General features: G+C 51.6%; 1 protein-coding gene across 2 annotated transcripts in view; it reads right to left on the minus strand.

Moving 5' to 3' along the window:
* Ttc39a (tetratricopeptide repeat domain 39A) overlaps positions 1–15,249 on the minus strand; it is a 41,283-nt gene extending 26,034 nt beyond the window's left edge. The window contains exons 1-2 of one of the 2 annotated variants that reach the window (XM_038335349.1): positions 15,164–15,249; positions 6,047–6,151 (exon numbers count right to left, since the gene is read on the minus strand). In XM_038335349.1, coding sequence (XP_038191277.1) covers positions 6,047–6,151; positions 15,164–15,249 — 191 coding nt within the window. Of the gene's footprint in view, positions 1–6,046; positions 6,152–14,753; positions 14,846–15,163 lie in introns of those variants that run through there. The other variant, XM_038335350.2, reaches the window with a different exon arrangement.
* Positions 15,250–16,508: the final 1,259 nt, after the last annotated feature.

Raw genomic sequence — 16,508 nt, forward strand, 5'->3', positions numbered from 1 at the left:
TGGCCAGTGGAAAGGATCTGGCCGTCTGTTGCTGGGGGTGGGGGTGCTGAACCTGGACTTTAGAGTCCCTCAGACACAGGCTGGAATCTTGGCTGTGACAGTCACCTGCTGCATGACTCTGGTAGGTCTCTTGGCCTCTCTGAGTCTCAGGATTCCCCTCTGTAGGTGCATGGTGGAGCACACCTTTAATCCCAGCACTCGGGAGGCAGAGGCAGGCGTCTGTAAATTCCAGGCTATCCTGGTCTAAACGGCAAGTTCCAGGCCAGCCAGAGACCACACACACACACACACACACACACACACACACACACACAATGGGGAGTGGGGGAGGAAGGAAGGGAAGAAACAAAGGAAAGGAAGAGAAAAATGAATACAATGATCTTTCTGTTCGGGAGCTTCTTGAGTGACTGAAATTGTTTTCAGCTCTCAGGCCATACCACCCCTGCTCGGTAGATGTGAGTCCCTCTTCCCACCAGCGTCCAGAGTCACTTCCTTGAGGGGCTTCTCAGCAGGACCACCAGCATCTCTCAGAACACTCCCACCCCAGCCTCTTTCCCAGGGCCTCTCCCTGCTTCTCTCTCCCTCTTTCTTTGCATCCTGGGTCCCAGGACTCAGCCCTATACTCCCAGCCACACCTGCTGGGCCTGGAAGGAAGAAGTCCTGCCCAGGCAGCTGGCAGACAAAGTGGAATTTCTAGTCTGAGACCTGAGGCCCCAACATGTACCTGTGGCCAGGAATCCTGGCCCTCACCAGCCCATCACCTGGAATACTCCAACCTGGATTGGGAAATGGGATACAGAGGTATGGTGACCCCCGAGTTCAGACACCCAGAGTTTTCTGTATGCCTCACAACCTCTTGTTTGTACATGTGGCACTTGGGCCCCTGAGCTGAACTCAGCTCTGTGAAAAGATGCCCCCTGGAGTGCCACCTCCTAGGGCCCAAACCAGCTGTCATGATGGGGAAGAGTGCAGAGGGTGGGCCCCCTCTTTCTCCACTAGCAATCAAGACTGAGGCCTTGTCAAATCCTTGCCAGCCCTCCTTCCTCGCCTCAGCCTCAACATCTGGGGTTCCCATCCAGAGCCCTCAGACCTTCTGCTGGACCCAGTTAGGAACCCTAGGCCAGGGCCACATAACTGCCCACTCCCCAAGCTGCCACTGAGCAAGGTTGCAGGGAACCACCCGGGAGACAGGTGACTTCTGAGCTGGAGTCAGCCTCCGCTGAGACCCTCAGCCTTCTCAGAGAGCAATTTCCTCTCCTGGCTATCTCCCCAGAATTACCTGGCCCGTCTCAAAGAAACTCCAAGACATCGCATGGGCATACCCTGAACTTCCTGTACCAGGAACTCACCTATCTCTCTCTGTGCATGCCCTTTTCCACAGCCTCCCTCCTCTCTGAGAGGAAGCCACATGAGGCACTTCCAAGCAAGGTGACCATGCCACCCTGCATGAGACCTGGGAGAGCCCAGCAGTCAGAATGCAGCCTGCAGCACAGGGTGGGCCTGGCTTTGCATCCCAGCTCTGCCACTGACAGGAGTTGCTTCTGTGTTCCGGACAGTGCCTGGAGACAGTGCTGAGAACCGTAAGCCAGCAGGACAGTCTTATTCAGAGATGTGGCATCCCGACAGCAGAGACAGAGAAGGAAGGGACTGAGGCAAACCTTGTTAAGCCCAAGGAGCACAGAAAGGTGCTACCCACCTCACTAGGGGCAGAACAGACAAGCAGACCTGTGCTCAGTACGGAATCATGAATAATTGTGGATCCAGCCTTCTCTGAAGTTTCAATGGCTATAAATGGGTCCGGGGCCTGTGGCTGTTACTGGTGACCACCACTCTAGAGCCATGGTTCTCAGGGAGGGTGATGAGGGGCATTTGTCTCTGCTCTGCAGAAGGAAATCTGACAGTTTCTGGAAAGAGTCTTTGGTTGTCATGGGTGGGGTATGACTTTACTTCCTTGGGACATATGATAATTTTTGGTTGCCCTAAGGTGAGATGCAGGGAGCGTGCCACTGAGCCCCCCAGACTGGCACAGGGAAACAACTTGTCCTAGAAGTGAGGCAGGCATGCTGGGTTCCAGGTGTGGTGGCACACACCTGCAATCCCAGAAATGGGCAACCCGAGGCAGGAGGATCTCAAGTTTGAGGCCATCCTGGATGAAATAGTAAGATTTTTGTCTCCAATAAAAGGGATGACGGCCGGATAAACGCCTTTAACTGATGACTCAGCAGTTAAAGGCGTTCACCTCGCTAAGAACCCAGGTTCAGTTCCCAGCACCCACATGAGGGTTCACAAGCTTTTAAAACTCCACTTCCAGGGGATTGTGGTTCTCTACTGGTTCTTTGCCTGGGCACCAGGCACACACGCGATGCATATACATACATACATACATACATACATACATACATACATACAGGCAAACACCAGCATGCATAAAATACAAGTAAAAATATAAAGGGGACTGGAAAAGCAGCTCAGCAGTTAAAGCAGTTGCAGTCTGAGCACGGGGACTGGAAGATCCCCAGAGCCCCACATAAATGCTGGGTGGCGTGGTGGCCCACCTGTGATTCTACCCCAAGGATGTGGAGATCGGGGACCCCTCAGAGCAAGCTGGGTAGCAAGACTAGCCACACGAGCAGGCTGTGAGCTTGTAGGAGAGTGATCAAGGATGAGTCCACCATCAGCCTTGGGCCCCCACATGCCTGCACACACACATTTACACAAACCTTGACACACGTGCATCACACACGTGTACAAGAGTTAAAAAAAAAGAAGAAGAAAAAAATAGATGTTAAGGACCAAAAAGAATATGCAGAGAAACAGTGAGCACTAGGAAGTTAGTTATGGCATCATGGAGGAAACAAAGTCAAGGGAAGAACTTAATGGCACTCCGAGGGAAAAGACGGAAATGCAAGGGAGGGCTCAGCAAGATGGCTCAGTGAGTAAAGGCACTTTCTCCAAAGCCTGAAGACCTGAGTTCAATCCCTGAATCCACATGGTGGAGGGAGGGAAATGACTCCTGAAAGTTGTGTTCTGACAAGTTGTGCAGTGGCCACGCACACATGCACACACACGCACACACACATGCACACACACATGCACACATGCATGCACATATACACACATACACACATACACACATGCACACATACATGCACATATACACATGCACACACATGCACACATACATGCACACATACATGCACACATATACGCACACACACATACACCCATACACACACCTTCGAAAACAAACGTAAAGGAGAAGGGAAGGAAGGCGAAGCTTAGAGAAGGCTCACCTGGGAAGGCCAACACCTGGCTGAAAGAAAGGGAACAGAAGATTAAGGGAACTTCCTAGAACAGAAAGTGTCGATTACAAAACTACAGAATGAAAGAGACCTTTGTCCCAGCCCACTGCTCAGAAACCTGGGCAGACAGGAAGAGTAGAAGATCTGAAACAGCTCTGAGAAGGGGACACACAGATCACACCGGAGGAGGAACAGGACTAGGGTCACTGTTGCTGTGATGAAACACATGACCGAAGCGACTCCGGAGGAAAGGTTTGTTTTGCTTACACTTCCACATTGCTGTTCATCACGGAAGGAGTCAGGACAGGAACTCAAGCAGGGCAGGATCCTGGAGGCAGGAGCTGATGCAGAGGCCATGGAGGGTGCTGCTTACTGGCTTGCTCAGCCTGCTTTCTCATAGAACCTGGGACCACGAGCCCAGGGATGGCACCACCCACGGTGGATTAGGCTCTTCCACATCAAAGCAGTCTAATTAAGAAAATGCCAACAAGCTTGCCTATAGCCTGATATTCTGGAGGCTTTTTCCCAAATGAGGCTCCCTCTTCACAGATGACCCTAGCTTGTGTCAAGCTGACAAAAAACTAGCCAGCACAACAGCTATGGTAGATTCGCTCACAGTTAATGTGGTGTGTTTGAATATCTGGGGCAACTTGTGATGGGGTCACCCTGTGGAGGGTGTAAAAGACAGCACACTAGGAGATGAGGAGCCAAGACCACTAACAAGTCCAGCAAGGAAATGCCACCCAGCTCATCAAACACACAACTCATCCTGACAGTGAGCGATAATAATGAAGGAAAACTCCTGAAATGAGAGACTGGAATATCTCAGGTCCAACAGGCTAGTTACCTTATCAAGGGCTCCAGCCACTCCTGGCCCACGCCTGTGTCAGAACTAACATGGAATCTATGATCTTAGTGGACTACCAGCTCCCACCAATCCAGAAGCTAAGACTGCCGTAAGAGCATCCTGAGACTGTAGCAAGGCCTCCTTCATTTTGTTCTGCCTCTCTGATGTACCCACCAATGTATTTACACTTGCCTTGATTTACGATTTTATCGGTTCTGTAAAACTATAAAATTTTCATGAGACTGCTTCCATACTGGAATATGGAATTTGGGGTAACCTCAATCTGTGCTCTCAGGACACGATCACTCAAAATGGTGCCAGAAGAAACTCTCTCCTGTTCCGTTTAGGATGAGAGCTGTGGGTTTGGTTTTGTGGTGTGTGTGTGTGTGTGTATGTGTGTGTGTGCGTGTGTGTGCGTGTACATGTGTATATGTGTGCGTGCGTGTATGTGTGCATGTTGTGCGTGTGCGTGTGTGTGTGCTGACAAAGATATAAGAGATGCAATGATTATGAAGGTATAATAATCTCAATAATTTGGTTAAATATTGTAATACAGTAAGGGGGTGAGGGAAACAACATGGGGCCTGTGGGTAAGAAAGCTAAATTCTTTTGTTTTTGTTTTTGCTTTTCACGATAAAGAGCTCATGTAGCCCAGGCAGGCCTTGAATTTGTTCTCTAACAGAGGATGACTTTGAACTCAAGAACTTTCTGTCTCTGCCTTCCAAGTTCTGGGGTGAAGGGCACCATTATATCCAGGTAAGAAAGCTAAATTCTTTTCTTTGTAGAAAAGATCTTTCTGTTACCCTGGCTGTCCTGAAACTCACTATATAGACCAGGCCTGGCCTCGAACTCACAGAGAGCCACCTGCCTCTGCCTCCAAGTACTGGGAGTAGAGGTGTGCACCACCACACCCAGTGAAAACTACAGTTGTGTCTACTAAGAGATGAGTTTTTAAAGTGACAAAATGGTGAATTTGGGATAATGAGATCGCTCAGCTTTATGCAGACCTGAAAGTCCGAGTTTAATCCCAGGGACACACAGGGTGGTGGCAAGAGACCTGGCTCCCTAGAGTTGTCCTCTAGCCTACACACACACACACAGACGCACACGCACACGCACACACACGCACACACGCACACATACACACATGCACACACACGACACGCACACACGCACACACACAACATGCACACACACGCATACATACACACATGTACACGCACGTGCACACACACGCACACACACAACACGCACATACACGCACACATACACACATGTACATGCACATACACACATGTATACACACAGACACGCACGCACACTCGCACAAATAATTTTTTATTAAAAGTGAATTTTATGGTATCTGAATTACACCTCAGTTTTAAAAACCAAACAGACGTGGGGGATTGGGATTAGGAAAGAAACCCTGCATGCGCACATTATTTAGAAACAGTATACCAGGCCTGGTGGTACATGCTGGGAATCCTAGCACTTGGAAGGCAGAGGCAGGAGGATCTCAAGTCAGAGGTTGGCTCGGAGACCCTGTCTCAAAACTAAACAAACAGACCAACAGCAAACACTGGAGAAACGCCTCAAAGCGTAGCCCTCGTCACTACCCAAAGGCCCAGCGAACAGTCCTAAAGGAGGAAGGAGTAGTTCAGACTGGCTGGAAAAGGGAACAGGAAATCACCTGCAGTGGATTCAATGGGATGGAAGTCACCAGCTCCCAATGACTGTGCAAACCACCTGGCTGCTCACAGGCTGTGGGAGAGGGGTGCCTGGGCCATTTGGATAAAACTCTTCAGGGGTCAGTATGATGTATTCACGGGGTTCCCCCAGTCCATGCCCATCCCTTTGTGGGCACCTGCATGTGTGCACACCCACCCCTTGAGCTTACCTGGGTTTGAGGTAGCTGAGTGCTTCTGAGAACTGGTTGGTGAGGAAGAGGTCCAGGGCTGTCATGCACTGGTCCAGGGCCTCATGGAGGCTGCTCACAGGAGACCTGAGAGAAGAAACAGACATGTGACTGAGGGAGTCTTTGGCCTCTCCTGACCTGGACAGAGCCTCACCGGATTGGTTGACCTGACAACTAAACCTCCTCAGGGCTGAGACATCCTCCTCCGTGCAGAAACACAGGGACCTCTCAGCATCCCCAATGGTGGAAGAAGGCAGGGTGTCACCTGGGACTCAATGGCAGGGTAGGGACGGGATTGAGGATGGGAGCAAGGAAGCCATAAAAAGGGATGCTTCTTACCCTTCACAAGTGTAAAGGGAGTCCTTGTGGCCCTTCTGACCCATTGGGCGCTGCTGCCACCCAGAAGGGCACCACTCAACATGGATTCCACGTCGTCCCTCTTGAGGTATTTCTTTCTCCAGGTTCTTACCGACATCAGGCCTATACTCTAGAACTGACCCTGTCACAATGGGCCCTGGAGGGCAATGGTTCTGTATGAGCATTCCAGAGCCTTCCATACTTAAGTCACCTTCCTGATGCTATCTCCTACATACCTGGCCCTCTTCTGGTCCTCAAGTTCCCCTATAGTTCTTAGCATCCTACCTACATATTTGAATTATTGTCTGTCTCCTGCCACTAAAATACAAGCTTCTAAAAAGCAGGAATCTTGCTTCTACCCCTTCTGTATCCCCAGCCCTAGTGTCTGGTACAAGCAGGCTCCTAACAAACTCGTGAAGGAGGGAGGAATGAATGAATGAATGAAGTCCAAGGCTGGGACTTTCCTGGGTCTAAACTTTCCCTTCTAAAAAATGAAAATGCCACTTTTCCAGGAGTCTGATTTGAATAAAAGAAGTCTTGTTAGTGTTTTGAGACAGGGTCTCTCTATGTAGCCCCTGGCTATCCTGGAACCCTTTCTGTAGATCAGGACAGCCTAGAACAGAGATCCACTCACATGGGTGCTGGGATTAAAGGTGTGCACTAGAAGGAGGTTCTTATAGAAGCTTGCCACACTGCTGGAGAAAATCCTGATCTTCAAACCCCAGTGAAAAGAAGTTCTCCACTTAGGCCAAGTCCCACACCCACCCTGAGGCCGGGCAGCGGATCCTCCCAGGCAAACTGAGAAGCAGTCAAAGCTTGCCTCTTGCACCTTCTCCCTAGCCTGTTCCCTCTCAGCCTTGCCACTTTAATGAGTAACACACCTCCACCCAGTTTCTCATGCCAGAAGTCTGATAGCCATCTTTGACCCACCCCTCTCCCTGGGCTTCATTGCTCACCCACCTGTCTCTGGGCCAAGCTGCTGTCATGGTGACCCAAGTCTGCCAGGAAAGCTCCCCTCTCCTCTTCTGTGACCTCCTTACCCAGTCTTAGCCCCTTTCATACCACACTTCATGTTCCACAAGGTACCCTTCCTCAATCTCTCTTAGGTTCTGCACACATTTATCAGTGGTGATTTTTGGGACTTGTTTAAATAATAAAGACCCTTTCCAAGTTGACAGAGAGATACACCATGTGTGGGAGACGAGCGTCTCCTTCCCTGTATGTCACGAGCATCGAACTCAGATCCTCAGGCTTGGCAGCAAGCCTCTTTACCTGCCGAGCCATCTTGCCCGCCCTTGTCTTTTAAGACAGGGACTTACTATGTAGCTCTGGTAGTTTGAATGTGAAATGTCACCTATGGGCTCTTATACGAACACTCAGTCCCCAGCTGAGTTAGGGAGGTTGTGAATCTATTAGGAAATGGGGTTTTCCTGAGGGAAGTGGACCATTAGGGGTGGCCTTCAGGCTCTACAGTCCAGCTCTGCTTCCTGTCACATTCTTTGCTTCCTAAGTGTGGCTGTGATATGGGCAGCCAGCTTCCTGCTACCACACTTTCCCCATCATGACGGACAGCATCCCCCCCCAGGAACTGCAAAGCCAGAATAATCCCTTTCTTTCTTAAACCGCTCTTATCAGAGTTATTTTTATCTCAACAACAGGAAAAGAAACTAAGATAGGGCCTGGAGAGGTAGCTCAGCAGTTTAGAGCACTTGCTGCTCTTGCGGAGGATCACGGTTCAATTACCAGCACCCACACGATGGCTCACGACCATCCATAACTTCACTTCCAGGGGGAAGAGACCCCTTCTGACTTCTGCAGGCTCTAGGCACACATGTGGCACACATTGATACACATCGGTGAGACATTTGTTTAGATAAAATAAGTAAACCTAAAAGAAGAAAGAGACTAAGACAGTGATCCAAACTGTCCTCAAACACTCAGCTCAGCCCTCCTGCCCCAGTCTCCCAAGAACTGGGGTTACAGGCTGAGCACTTCCTTTAGGGATCCCCTTAACACACAGCTCCCTGCTCCCTTTACAGGGCATTCACTGTGCTAGTTTCTCTTTGGGTGTGGAACTTGCTAATTGCTTGCTGGGTTTTTTCATGTTGATTGTGGTTCTCATTTCCAGAGATTCCACTAGATTCTTCTTTCAAATCTGGTCGGTTATTTTAGACAGCCACTGGTTCCCAGCTTATTGCTTCCCGTTCAGCTTCAACTTCACACATCGTAAACTCAACTAATTATTTATTAATTTAGCATTTTAGATCCTCAGAGAAAATAATTCTGCTAATTATTGTTTCTGGCGCCTGTCACTCACAGTGGCTTGTTTCCTTGTGTGTTTTGTACTTTTATTGGTAACTCACATTTGAGTAATTCCAAAAGGGACCTTGGGGATGAGGACCCATCCCTTCAGAAAGGACTCTGTTGACTTTGGCCAGGTTCCCTGGGTGCTGCCACCCTGAGACTGTAAAAAAAAAAAAAAATCACTATTTTACTTTAAGGATTCTAGGTCCTCAAAGGTAATGTGGATTTCCAGCTCTTGTAGGAAAATCAACCAATGTTTGTCATTTTTAGGGAAATACTTTCTCCACTGGTAGATTCTTCCCAGCCACGCCCCCTCCCATTCACTGAGGCTGGAACCCGGAAGCCCCTGTTTAAGTGCAGCGAAGGAGGTTTGGTTTTGAATCTTCAAGCAGTACAAGCCCCAAACCTCCCCTCCCCTGCCTTGAGTGACCAACAGGAGGTTCCTGAGTCTCAAAGCTGCAGTGACCACAGTTTGTTTCCAGTCACCCTCTAGCTCCCACCGCTAGGGAGGACCTGTGGCAGTCAAGGGGTTCAGGAGGGCATTTTAGAGGGTGCCTAGTGTAACCCACCCAGCCCCCAGGAAATCGTTCTGAAGGCAGACTCTTGGAAACACTCACCCTTCTAACCCAGCCCTGTCTTAACAGCCACGGATACCTTTTGAAAGCACAGATCTGACCATGTTAATTCAAATCCATCATGGCTTCTCATGTCTCTGAGAGTGAAGAAGACCCACTTCCTTTCCACAGTCATAAAAGGCCCCACCCAAAGCAGGCTGGCCTTCTTCTCTTGGAGCCTGGCAGGCCTGTCTTCCTTTGTGTTCAGGGCCCAGCCTAGCAACCAGTGTCCAACCCATTCATCTCTGCTGTGTGAATTAACTAGGAAACTGCAAGCATTGTGCTACGAGCACTCAATGGCATTCTTCGTTTGTACCCTCAAAGTGCTTTGTGACATGTGGTTATCACACTGCAGATGAGAAAACAGAGCCACAGAGGCCAAGTTGACTTGGCCGAGACCACAGAGTCAAGGGTTGGGCTCTAATCTCAGTTTCTGCCTACGTCAATATCCATCGGCTGAGCCTCGTAGAATCGAGAGGCTCACATCCACCAAGTGCAGAGGCAAAAGCCTGCTTCTCATTTTTGCCAACATCCTACCCCTCACCACATCCCAAGGAGAAGTGGGAAAGACACACAGCACCTCTTTGGCCTAACTGATGTGAGGAAGGTCTACAGTGACCCTGCCACCCTTACCCCTTATGCTAGAGATAGGGTTGAACCCATTTTTTTCTGTCTTCCCTCCCACCACACTGACTGAGCTCTCTCCCCCCCCTCTCTCCCACCCTCTCTCTCTGCTCAGTATGGGCTCTGGGAACAGAGTGGCCCCAGACTGGAACCTTGCCCTTGAGGGGCTCAGTCTTCCGAAGGCTCCTAAGCTACCAGAGCAGTGACGGCCACAGTTAACAGGGCTGTGGCTGTAGAAAGCATTGGGACTGAAGAGGCCCTCACTCAGCCTGGCACAGGAAGGTATCTCAGCCAGATGGTACCACACTGAACCCAGGGCACAGAAAGAAATCCATGAAGGGAATGGAGCGAGTAAAAGTGGCAGTGCCACAAGGTGGTTCCGAGGCCCAGCAGGCTCGACAGGCAGAAGACAGTCCAGAAAGCCTGCTGGGTGGAGAGATGAGGCAGGGCCTGGCCCCAGAGCCCAGGAAGACTCCTATGGGATTAATGCCACTGACAGCCGCTCCATCCACCAAGAGATCACTCAAGCTTTATCTAAATTAGCTGCAGCACACGGATTTTGCTCAATCCTCCCAGCTGAGCTCTTATCTGCCTTTGACAGATAAGCATAAAGACACAGCGGGTGTGGGCAACTCCTCCCAGGGCTTCTGCTGGGGCAAAGCACAGGGCTTTCCCCAGGCTTCCCCTGCCCCTGGCTGGGAAAGAGGCCCCAAGTCCATCCTGCCCTTTCTGTTCCAGGGTACCTTGTTCTGCCAGCTTACATCCTTGTGGTGATGGTGGCCTCTCTCTGCTGTGCCTTAAGGACATTCAGGCATGGGTAAAGGATGGGGAGGGGCAGGCACTAAGTTGGAGACTCCATCGGGGTCTTAGGCACAGGATGTCTCTCATTCAGATACATACGCATTCACCCCCTTTCCCCAAACCCCGCCCCCCGCATACATGCACACATAGGAGGCCACAGTGAGAAGCAAGTTGCGGGGTGGAGGGGCTAGGAGAGAGCCACTCTACTCCTCTTCCCTTCCCATCTCCCTGTGTCATGGGCTTGGGCTGGCCACAAGGTCACTGGGAGATCCTCAGACCCTGTTAATCCCCGACCCTAACCTCAGCCAGGACAGTCACTCAGGGAACAGACTGGAACCAGGCCTGGATTTTAATCTCTGCTCTGCCCTTTGGTGGCACGGGACTCTAGATCAAAGAATGCAGTGGATATCTACGGTGTGTGTGTGTGTGTGTGTGTGTGGCTCTGAATTGACCCTTCTAAGCTTCCAGTATGGTCAAGAGGTTTCATCCAAAGCCACACACTCCTGCGGCCCTTAGCCACACACAGCCTGTGCTCCAAGGCATGACTTAACACGCCAAAGTCTCTTAGAGCTTTGAAAGCAGACAGCCTTGGTTGGGCTGATGTAGCTCTGCAGTCTCTTGATCACCTGGTAAAGGCTTTGTGTTTTTGTTTTTTGAGACTGGACTGGGTCTCTTATAACGAAGGCCGGCCTGGAACTCACTATGTAGCCAAGGATGAGGTTGATCCTCTTGCCTCTGCCTCTCGCGTGCTGGGATTGCAGACATGTTCCGTCATGCCCAGCTTTATTCCATGCTAGGGGATCAAACCCAGGGCTCTGTGCATGCTAGACCCGTACCATATAACTGAGCTCCATCCCAGCCAGCAGAAAGTTCTTCAGCCTTACAAGCCTTTATTTCCTTGTCAATACAATGGGCCTAGCAGTCCCTACATCCCAGGGTTGTGAGGGAAGACAGAGGTGGGAAGTACTCATGAACCATTACCGGTTATTCTTTTTGTTTGTTTGTTTTTGTTTTTCAAGACAGGCTTTCTTTGTGTAACAGCTCTGGCTGTCCAGGTACCCACTTTGTAGACCAGGCTGGCCTCGAACTTCACAGAGATTCACCTGCCTAAATGGGTGCGCCATTGCCACCCCGTGTGGTTATTCTTTTCCATTGCTGTCAATTCTCTCACCAAGCACGGCTGATTTTGTAAAGGAACAAGCCAGGTGTGGTGGCGCACTCCTCCTGTCCCGGCACTCAGGAAGGCTGAGGCAGAAGGATCTGGAGTCTGAGGCCAGACAAGGACTACACAGTGAGATCCTATCAGAAGGAAACAAAGGGGGGGGGGGAGGAAGAAGGGGATGAGGGAGGCGGTGCTTGAGTGTGCACCAGTAACCCTTGAGGGGCACCACAGAGGCAAAAGACAGCCATACAGGAATATTCTGTTTGAATAGCAGGACCCAGGGAACCACCCCAATGTCTAACAAGGTGAGTAAACACATGGAGTCTTTACACAGGGTGATGAAACAGGTATTAGGGTGACAGGGACCAGCCTGTGGGACCGAGAAGGCAAAACCTCACAAACACAAACAAAAAGTGCCCGCCTTTAATCCCAGCACTTGGGAGGCAGAGGCAGGTGAACCTCTGCAAGTTCAAGACCAGCCTGGTCTACAGAGCGAGTTCCAGGACAGCCAAAGATATGCAGAGAAACCCTGTCTCAGGAAAAAAAAAAATATTCCCCATCCCCAAACTGTATGTTTTTTGATTTTCCTATACTCAGCAGGAGGATAAAAGTGGGAAATGATAAACCCACGATTCCGGCTGGCAGTTATCTCTGGAGAGGGAAGACAGAAGGGAGGCTCCACGAGGGCTTTGCGACGCTAACAAGACTTCTCTCTTAAATACAGAATAAAGTATGTGGGCACAGGGTTAATGTATGGCAACACAGCGTGACAAGAACATGGGGTCAACTTTATTATTATTGTCGTTGTTTGTTTTCGAGACAGGGTTTTTCTGTGTAGCCCTAGCTATCCTGGAACTTGCTCTGCAGACCAGGCTTGCATCGAACTCACAGAGATCCACCTGCCCCTGTTTCCCAAGTGCTAGGAATAAAGGTGTGCGCCATCACCACCGGCTTCCATTTTATTATTTACCATAGGGACTGGAGAGGTGGCTTAGTGGTTAAGAATGCGTGCCATCCTCACAGAGGACCAGAGTTTGGTTCCCAGAACCCACATAGGTGGCTCATAGCTGCCTATAACTACAGGCACAGGGCACAGGGGATCTGATGCCCTCTTCTGAACTCTTTCTTTATACATATACACACATGCAGGCGCTCGAGTGCATGCGCACACACACACGTGTGTGTGTGTATATATATATAATTAAAAACAAAAATATCTTTAAAAATTATTTATCATATCCTCTGAAGCCTTAAAAACAAAACATTTCACAACTTTTTAGCTGGGCATGGTAGCATAGGCCTGTAGTCCCACCTGGTGGGAGATAGAGATGGGAACATCAAGAGTTCAGGGTCATCCTCAGCTACAAGGGTAGCCTGGACTACATGAGACTCTGTCTCAACCCACCCCATCGCCACTACCAAGAAATTATTGTTATATGGTGGAAATCTGAGACGTGACCCTTTTTTCCCAGAGTTAGGCCTAGATGGGGTCTGACTATTTGCTGAGTGACTAAGTAAGTGTCTGTGGTAGAGGTGGAGATGCTTCTGCTTTGGCCCTCTTCTGCTCAAATCCTGCAAGGATAACACTGACTGGGACAGGGGAATGGACAGATGAACCTGTGTAGGCCCTCAGGCATACAAGAAGACGATTGTTCTGTTTATGCTAGAGATTTGTGCTGACTGGAAGCTTAGAGCAGGGCTGGAGAAGCCCAGGGTCATTCCAGGGACTCAAGCATAGACGTGGGTGTGTGAGCCAGAGGGATCAGAGTGGCTTCCAGACGGGAAGTCTGGGATTCGTGGATGGAAGCCTTGCTCTGGGCCTACCTTCTGAAAAACCACTGTTCTAGGGCACGGTGCGCAAGGGGTTGTGCAGAAAAGTACCCGGCTAAGCTCCAGATGCGAGGCCTTCAGTCCTCAGCAGGGAGGGCACAGCTAGCCCAGCCTCTCTGTGTTTTCCAAAGGAGGGGCCAGAAGTCCGGGAGGTGAAGGCCTTGACCAAAGTTATACAAGAGAAACGAGGAAGGGAAAACTTAATGAGCGGCCCTCCTCCAGGCCACCGTATCCTGGCACCAAACTTCCAAGCTCTCAGACTCATACTACCATAGCGGGCCCTGGGGAGGCTTCCAGCTGTCCTGTGGTACCAGGCTCCTTTCCTCCCTGTTCACCTGTCAGGCCTCGGGCCCTTGGCAAATATTGTCCCTGTTCTGATCTCCAAGTAGGGCGGGCACCCCTCCCAGCTCACCTGAGCAGGATCTGCCCAGCAACCTCCCACAGCCAGGGAGACCAGCAACTAGCCTCAAGCACTGAGACCTGGGAACAGCAGAGCCAGAGCCGCTGATTGTCTCCAGACAGCAGCTGGCAGTGCCTGGGGACGTTGTAGGGGGTCTGACCGTGACTTCGGCGGGGTGGGGGTGGGGCTGACCAAGACAGCCATGTTGATAGTGACAATACCCACCTTGACAGCCAAGGTTCCTGCAACACCCAATATCCCGGGCCAGAGCACGCTTAGAGCCCTTCAAACACCTTAAACTCCCCACTCTTACCTCCTGGATAATGGAGGACAAGTCACTTAAAAACTATGCCTCAGTTTCCTCATCTGTAAGGAGGGTTGATCGTAACAAGGCCCACCCCACGGCTGCACACTCCACAAGGAGGGAGAGAAAGTTGGGACCCAGAGGGACAGTGACTGAGCCAGGGTCCCCGGGAGGCAGCGGGGCGCGGGCTGCCCAGCGGCTGGAGCCGCAGTGCGGTCCTGGGGCTCCTCCTGGGAGGTCCCGCGGCATCCACCCCGCACGGCCCGCGCCCCGAGGCTGCCTCGGCCACTCACCCCGCGGGCAGGGTTCCCGGGCCACCGGCCGTGGTCATCGCTGCGCGCGCCTGACGCCAGGCGCGGCCCAGGTGCTGCGGCCGGATCCCCGCGACGCGGCGGCCGGGGAGGGGCGCGCCGGGGGGCGGGGAAGGCGTCGGGGCCGGGCCGGTCTCGGGCTGCCCACCCGCGCAGTGGGGCCATGGCCGCGCCCCGGCTGCGCAGCGCCCGCCCTCTCCACCCCACATCCCATCCCTCCAACCCCAGGCGTTGGCCAGGTGAGACCCCGGCGCTCAAGGTCGGTGCGGCCAGGGCCTCAGAGCAGTGGCGCAGACAACTACTACGGGAACTGCGGACGCCTCCACCCGTGGGGCCGGGAACATTCTCCGCCTCCCCTAGGCCACAGCTCCCGGTCCCCGCGCGCCCCGCACCTGAGCTCTCGCGGTCCAGCCGCACTGCCCCGCCATCTGAGCAGAGAAAGTCTAGCTTCTGCAGTCAGGCGTGGACATTCATTCATTCTAACCACTTGTCCAACGGAAGGGGAGGGGATGCGCGCCGTGGGGGGGGGGGCAGTGTTTTGCAAGAGACCAGAAGGCAGGAAATTACGCTCACCGCTAGCAAGCAGCTCACACTCGCCCTCTCAAACAATTCCTACAATTGCCATTGTCCAGATGTGGAAACTGGGGCAGTCGAGTCCATGTGACCTGTCTTGAGCCACTCCAATAAGTGGCAAGCGGGAACTGCAACTCAGCCCTCCTAACTCCAGAGCTCATACTCAGTCCCCTCTCACTCTTAGAGTGAAGGGTCAGCCCCCAGATGCCCACTATGCACCCAGACCTGGGGTGGCTTTGCAGACTCCGAAGAAGCCTACAAGATCTAGCAGAGAGTCCTGGCCCATTAAGAGTTAACGGGGCCACCATCCCTGGGCCCCAGATGCTCTTAACTGTGACTCATCATAACACGTGGCTGCCATTAGATTACAGCTGTCCCTTTACAAAGGCAAGGGACAGTAGGAAGGATTCCAGTTGCCCCGGATTGGCCCTGAGCTCCAGGATGTCACAAGAGGAAGCAAGAGAGGGCAGCCTTCAGATGCAGCCATGGTGGGAAGGACTTGGACCAGATCCCAGAGGAGACAGGCAGGTTCACACTAGGATCAGGGAGAAGTGGGGGAGGGGGGGGGAAGGAGGGGATTGCTGTTCACATCAAAATAGGCCGTCTGGGGCCTGGCGGCGGTGGTGCATCCCAGCACTTGGGAAACAGAGGCAGGCGGATCTCTGTGAGTTCGAGACCAGCCTGGTCTACAAGAGCTAGTTCCAGGACAGGCTCCAAAGCTACAGAGAAACCCTGTCTCGAACAACAATAACAACAACAACAACAAATAGGCTGCCTGGAAAGGCTGTGAGTTTTGAATTGTTTATTTTTATTTTATGTGTTGGTGTTTTGCCTGCGTGTGTATCTGTATGATGGCCTTGGGAACTCCTGAAGCTGGAATTATCGACAATGGTGAGCTGCCATGTGGGTGCTGGGAATTGAACCCCGGTCCTGTGGAAGAGCAGCCAGTGCTCTTAGCCACCCCCACCCGACTGTGAATTCTTATGCCGCCCTGTGTGAGCTGAGGCCAGAAGCTGTGCTGTGAAAATCAGCCCAGATCTGGTGGCCTCACATACAAGAAGCTGACCATCATGACTTCTACCGTCAACTGTTATATAAGGAATCCAGATGAGGGTGTGTGTGTGTCTGTCTGTGTGTGTGTGTACACGTGTATGCACATGCGTA

Source organism: Arvicola amphibius, chromosome 6 (assembly GCF_903992535.2).
Source record: "Arvicola amphibius chromosome 6, mArvAmp1.2, whole genome shotgun sequence".
In the NCBI taxonomy this organism is placed as follows: Eukaryota; Metazoa; Chordata; class Mammalia; order Rodentia; family Cricetidae; genus Arvicola; species Arvicola amphibius.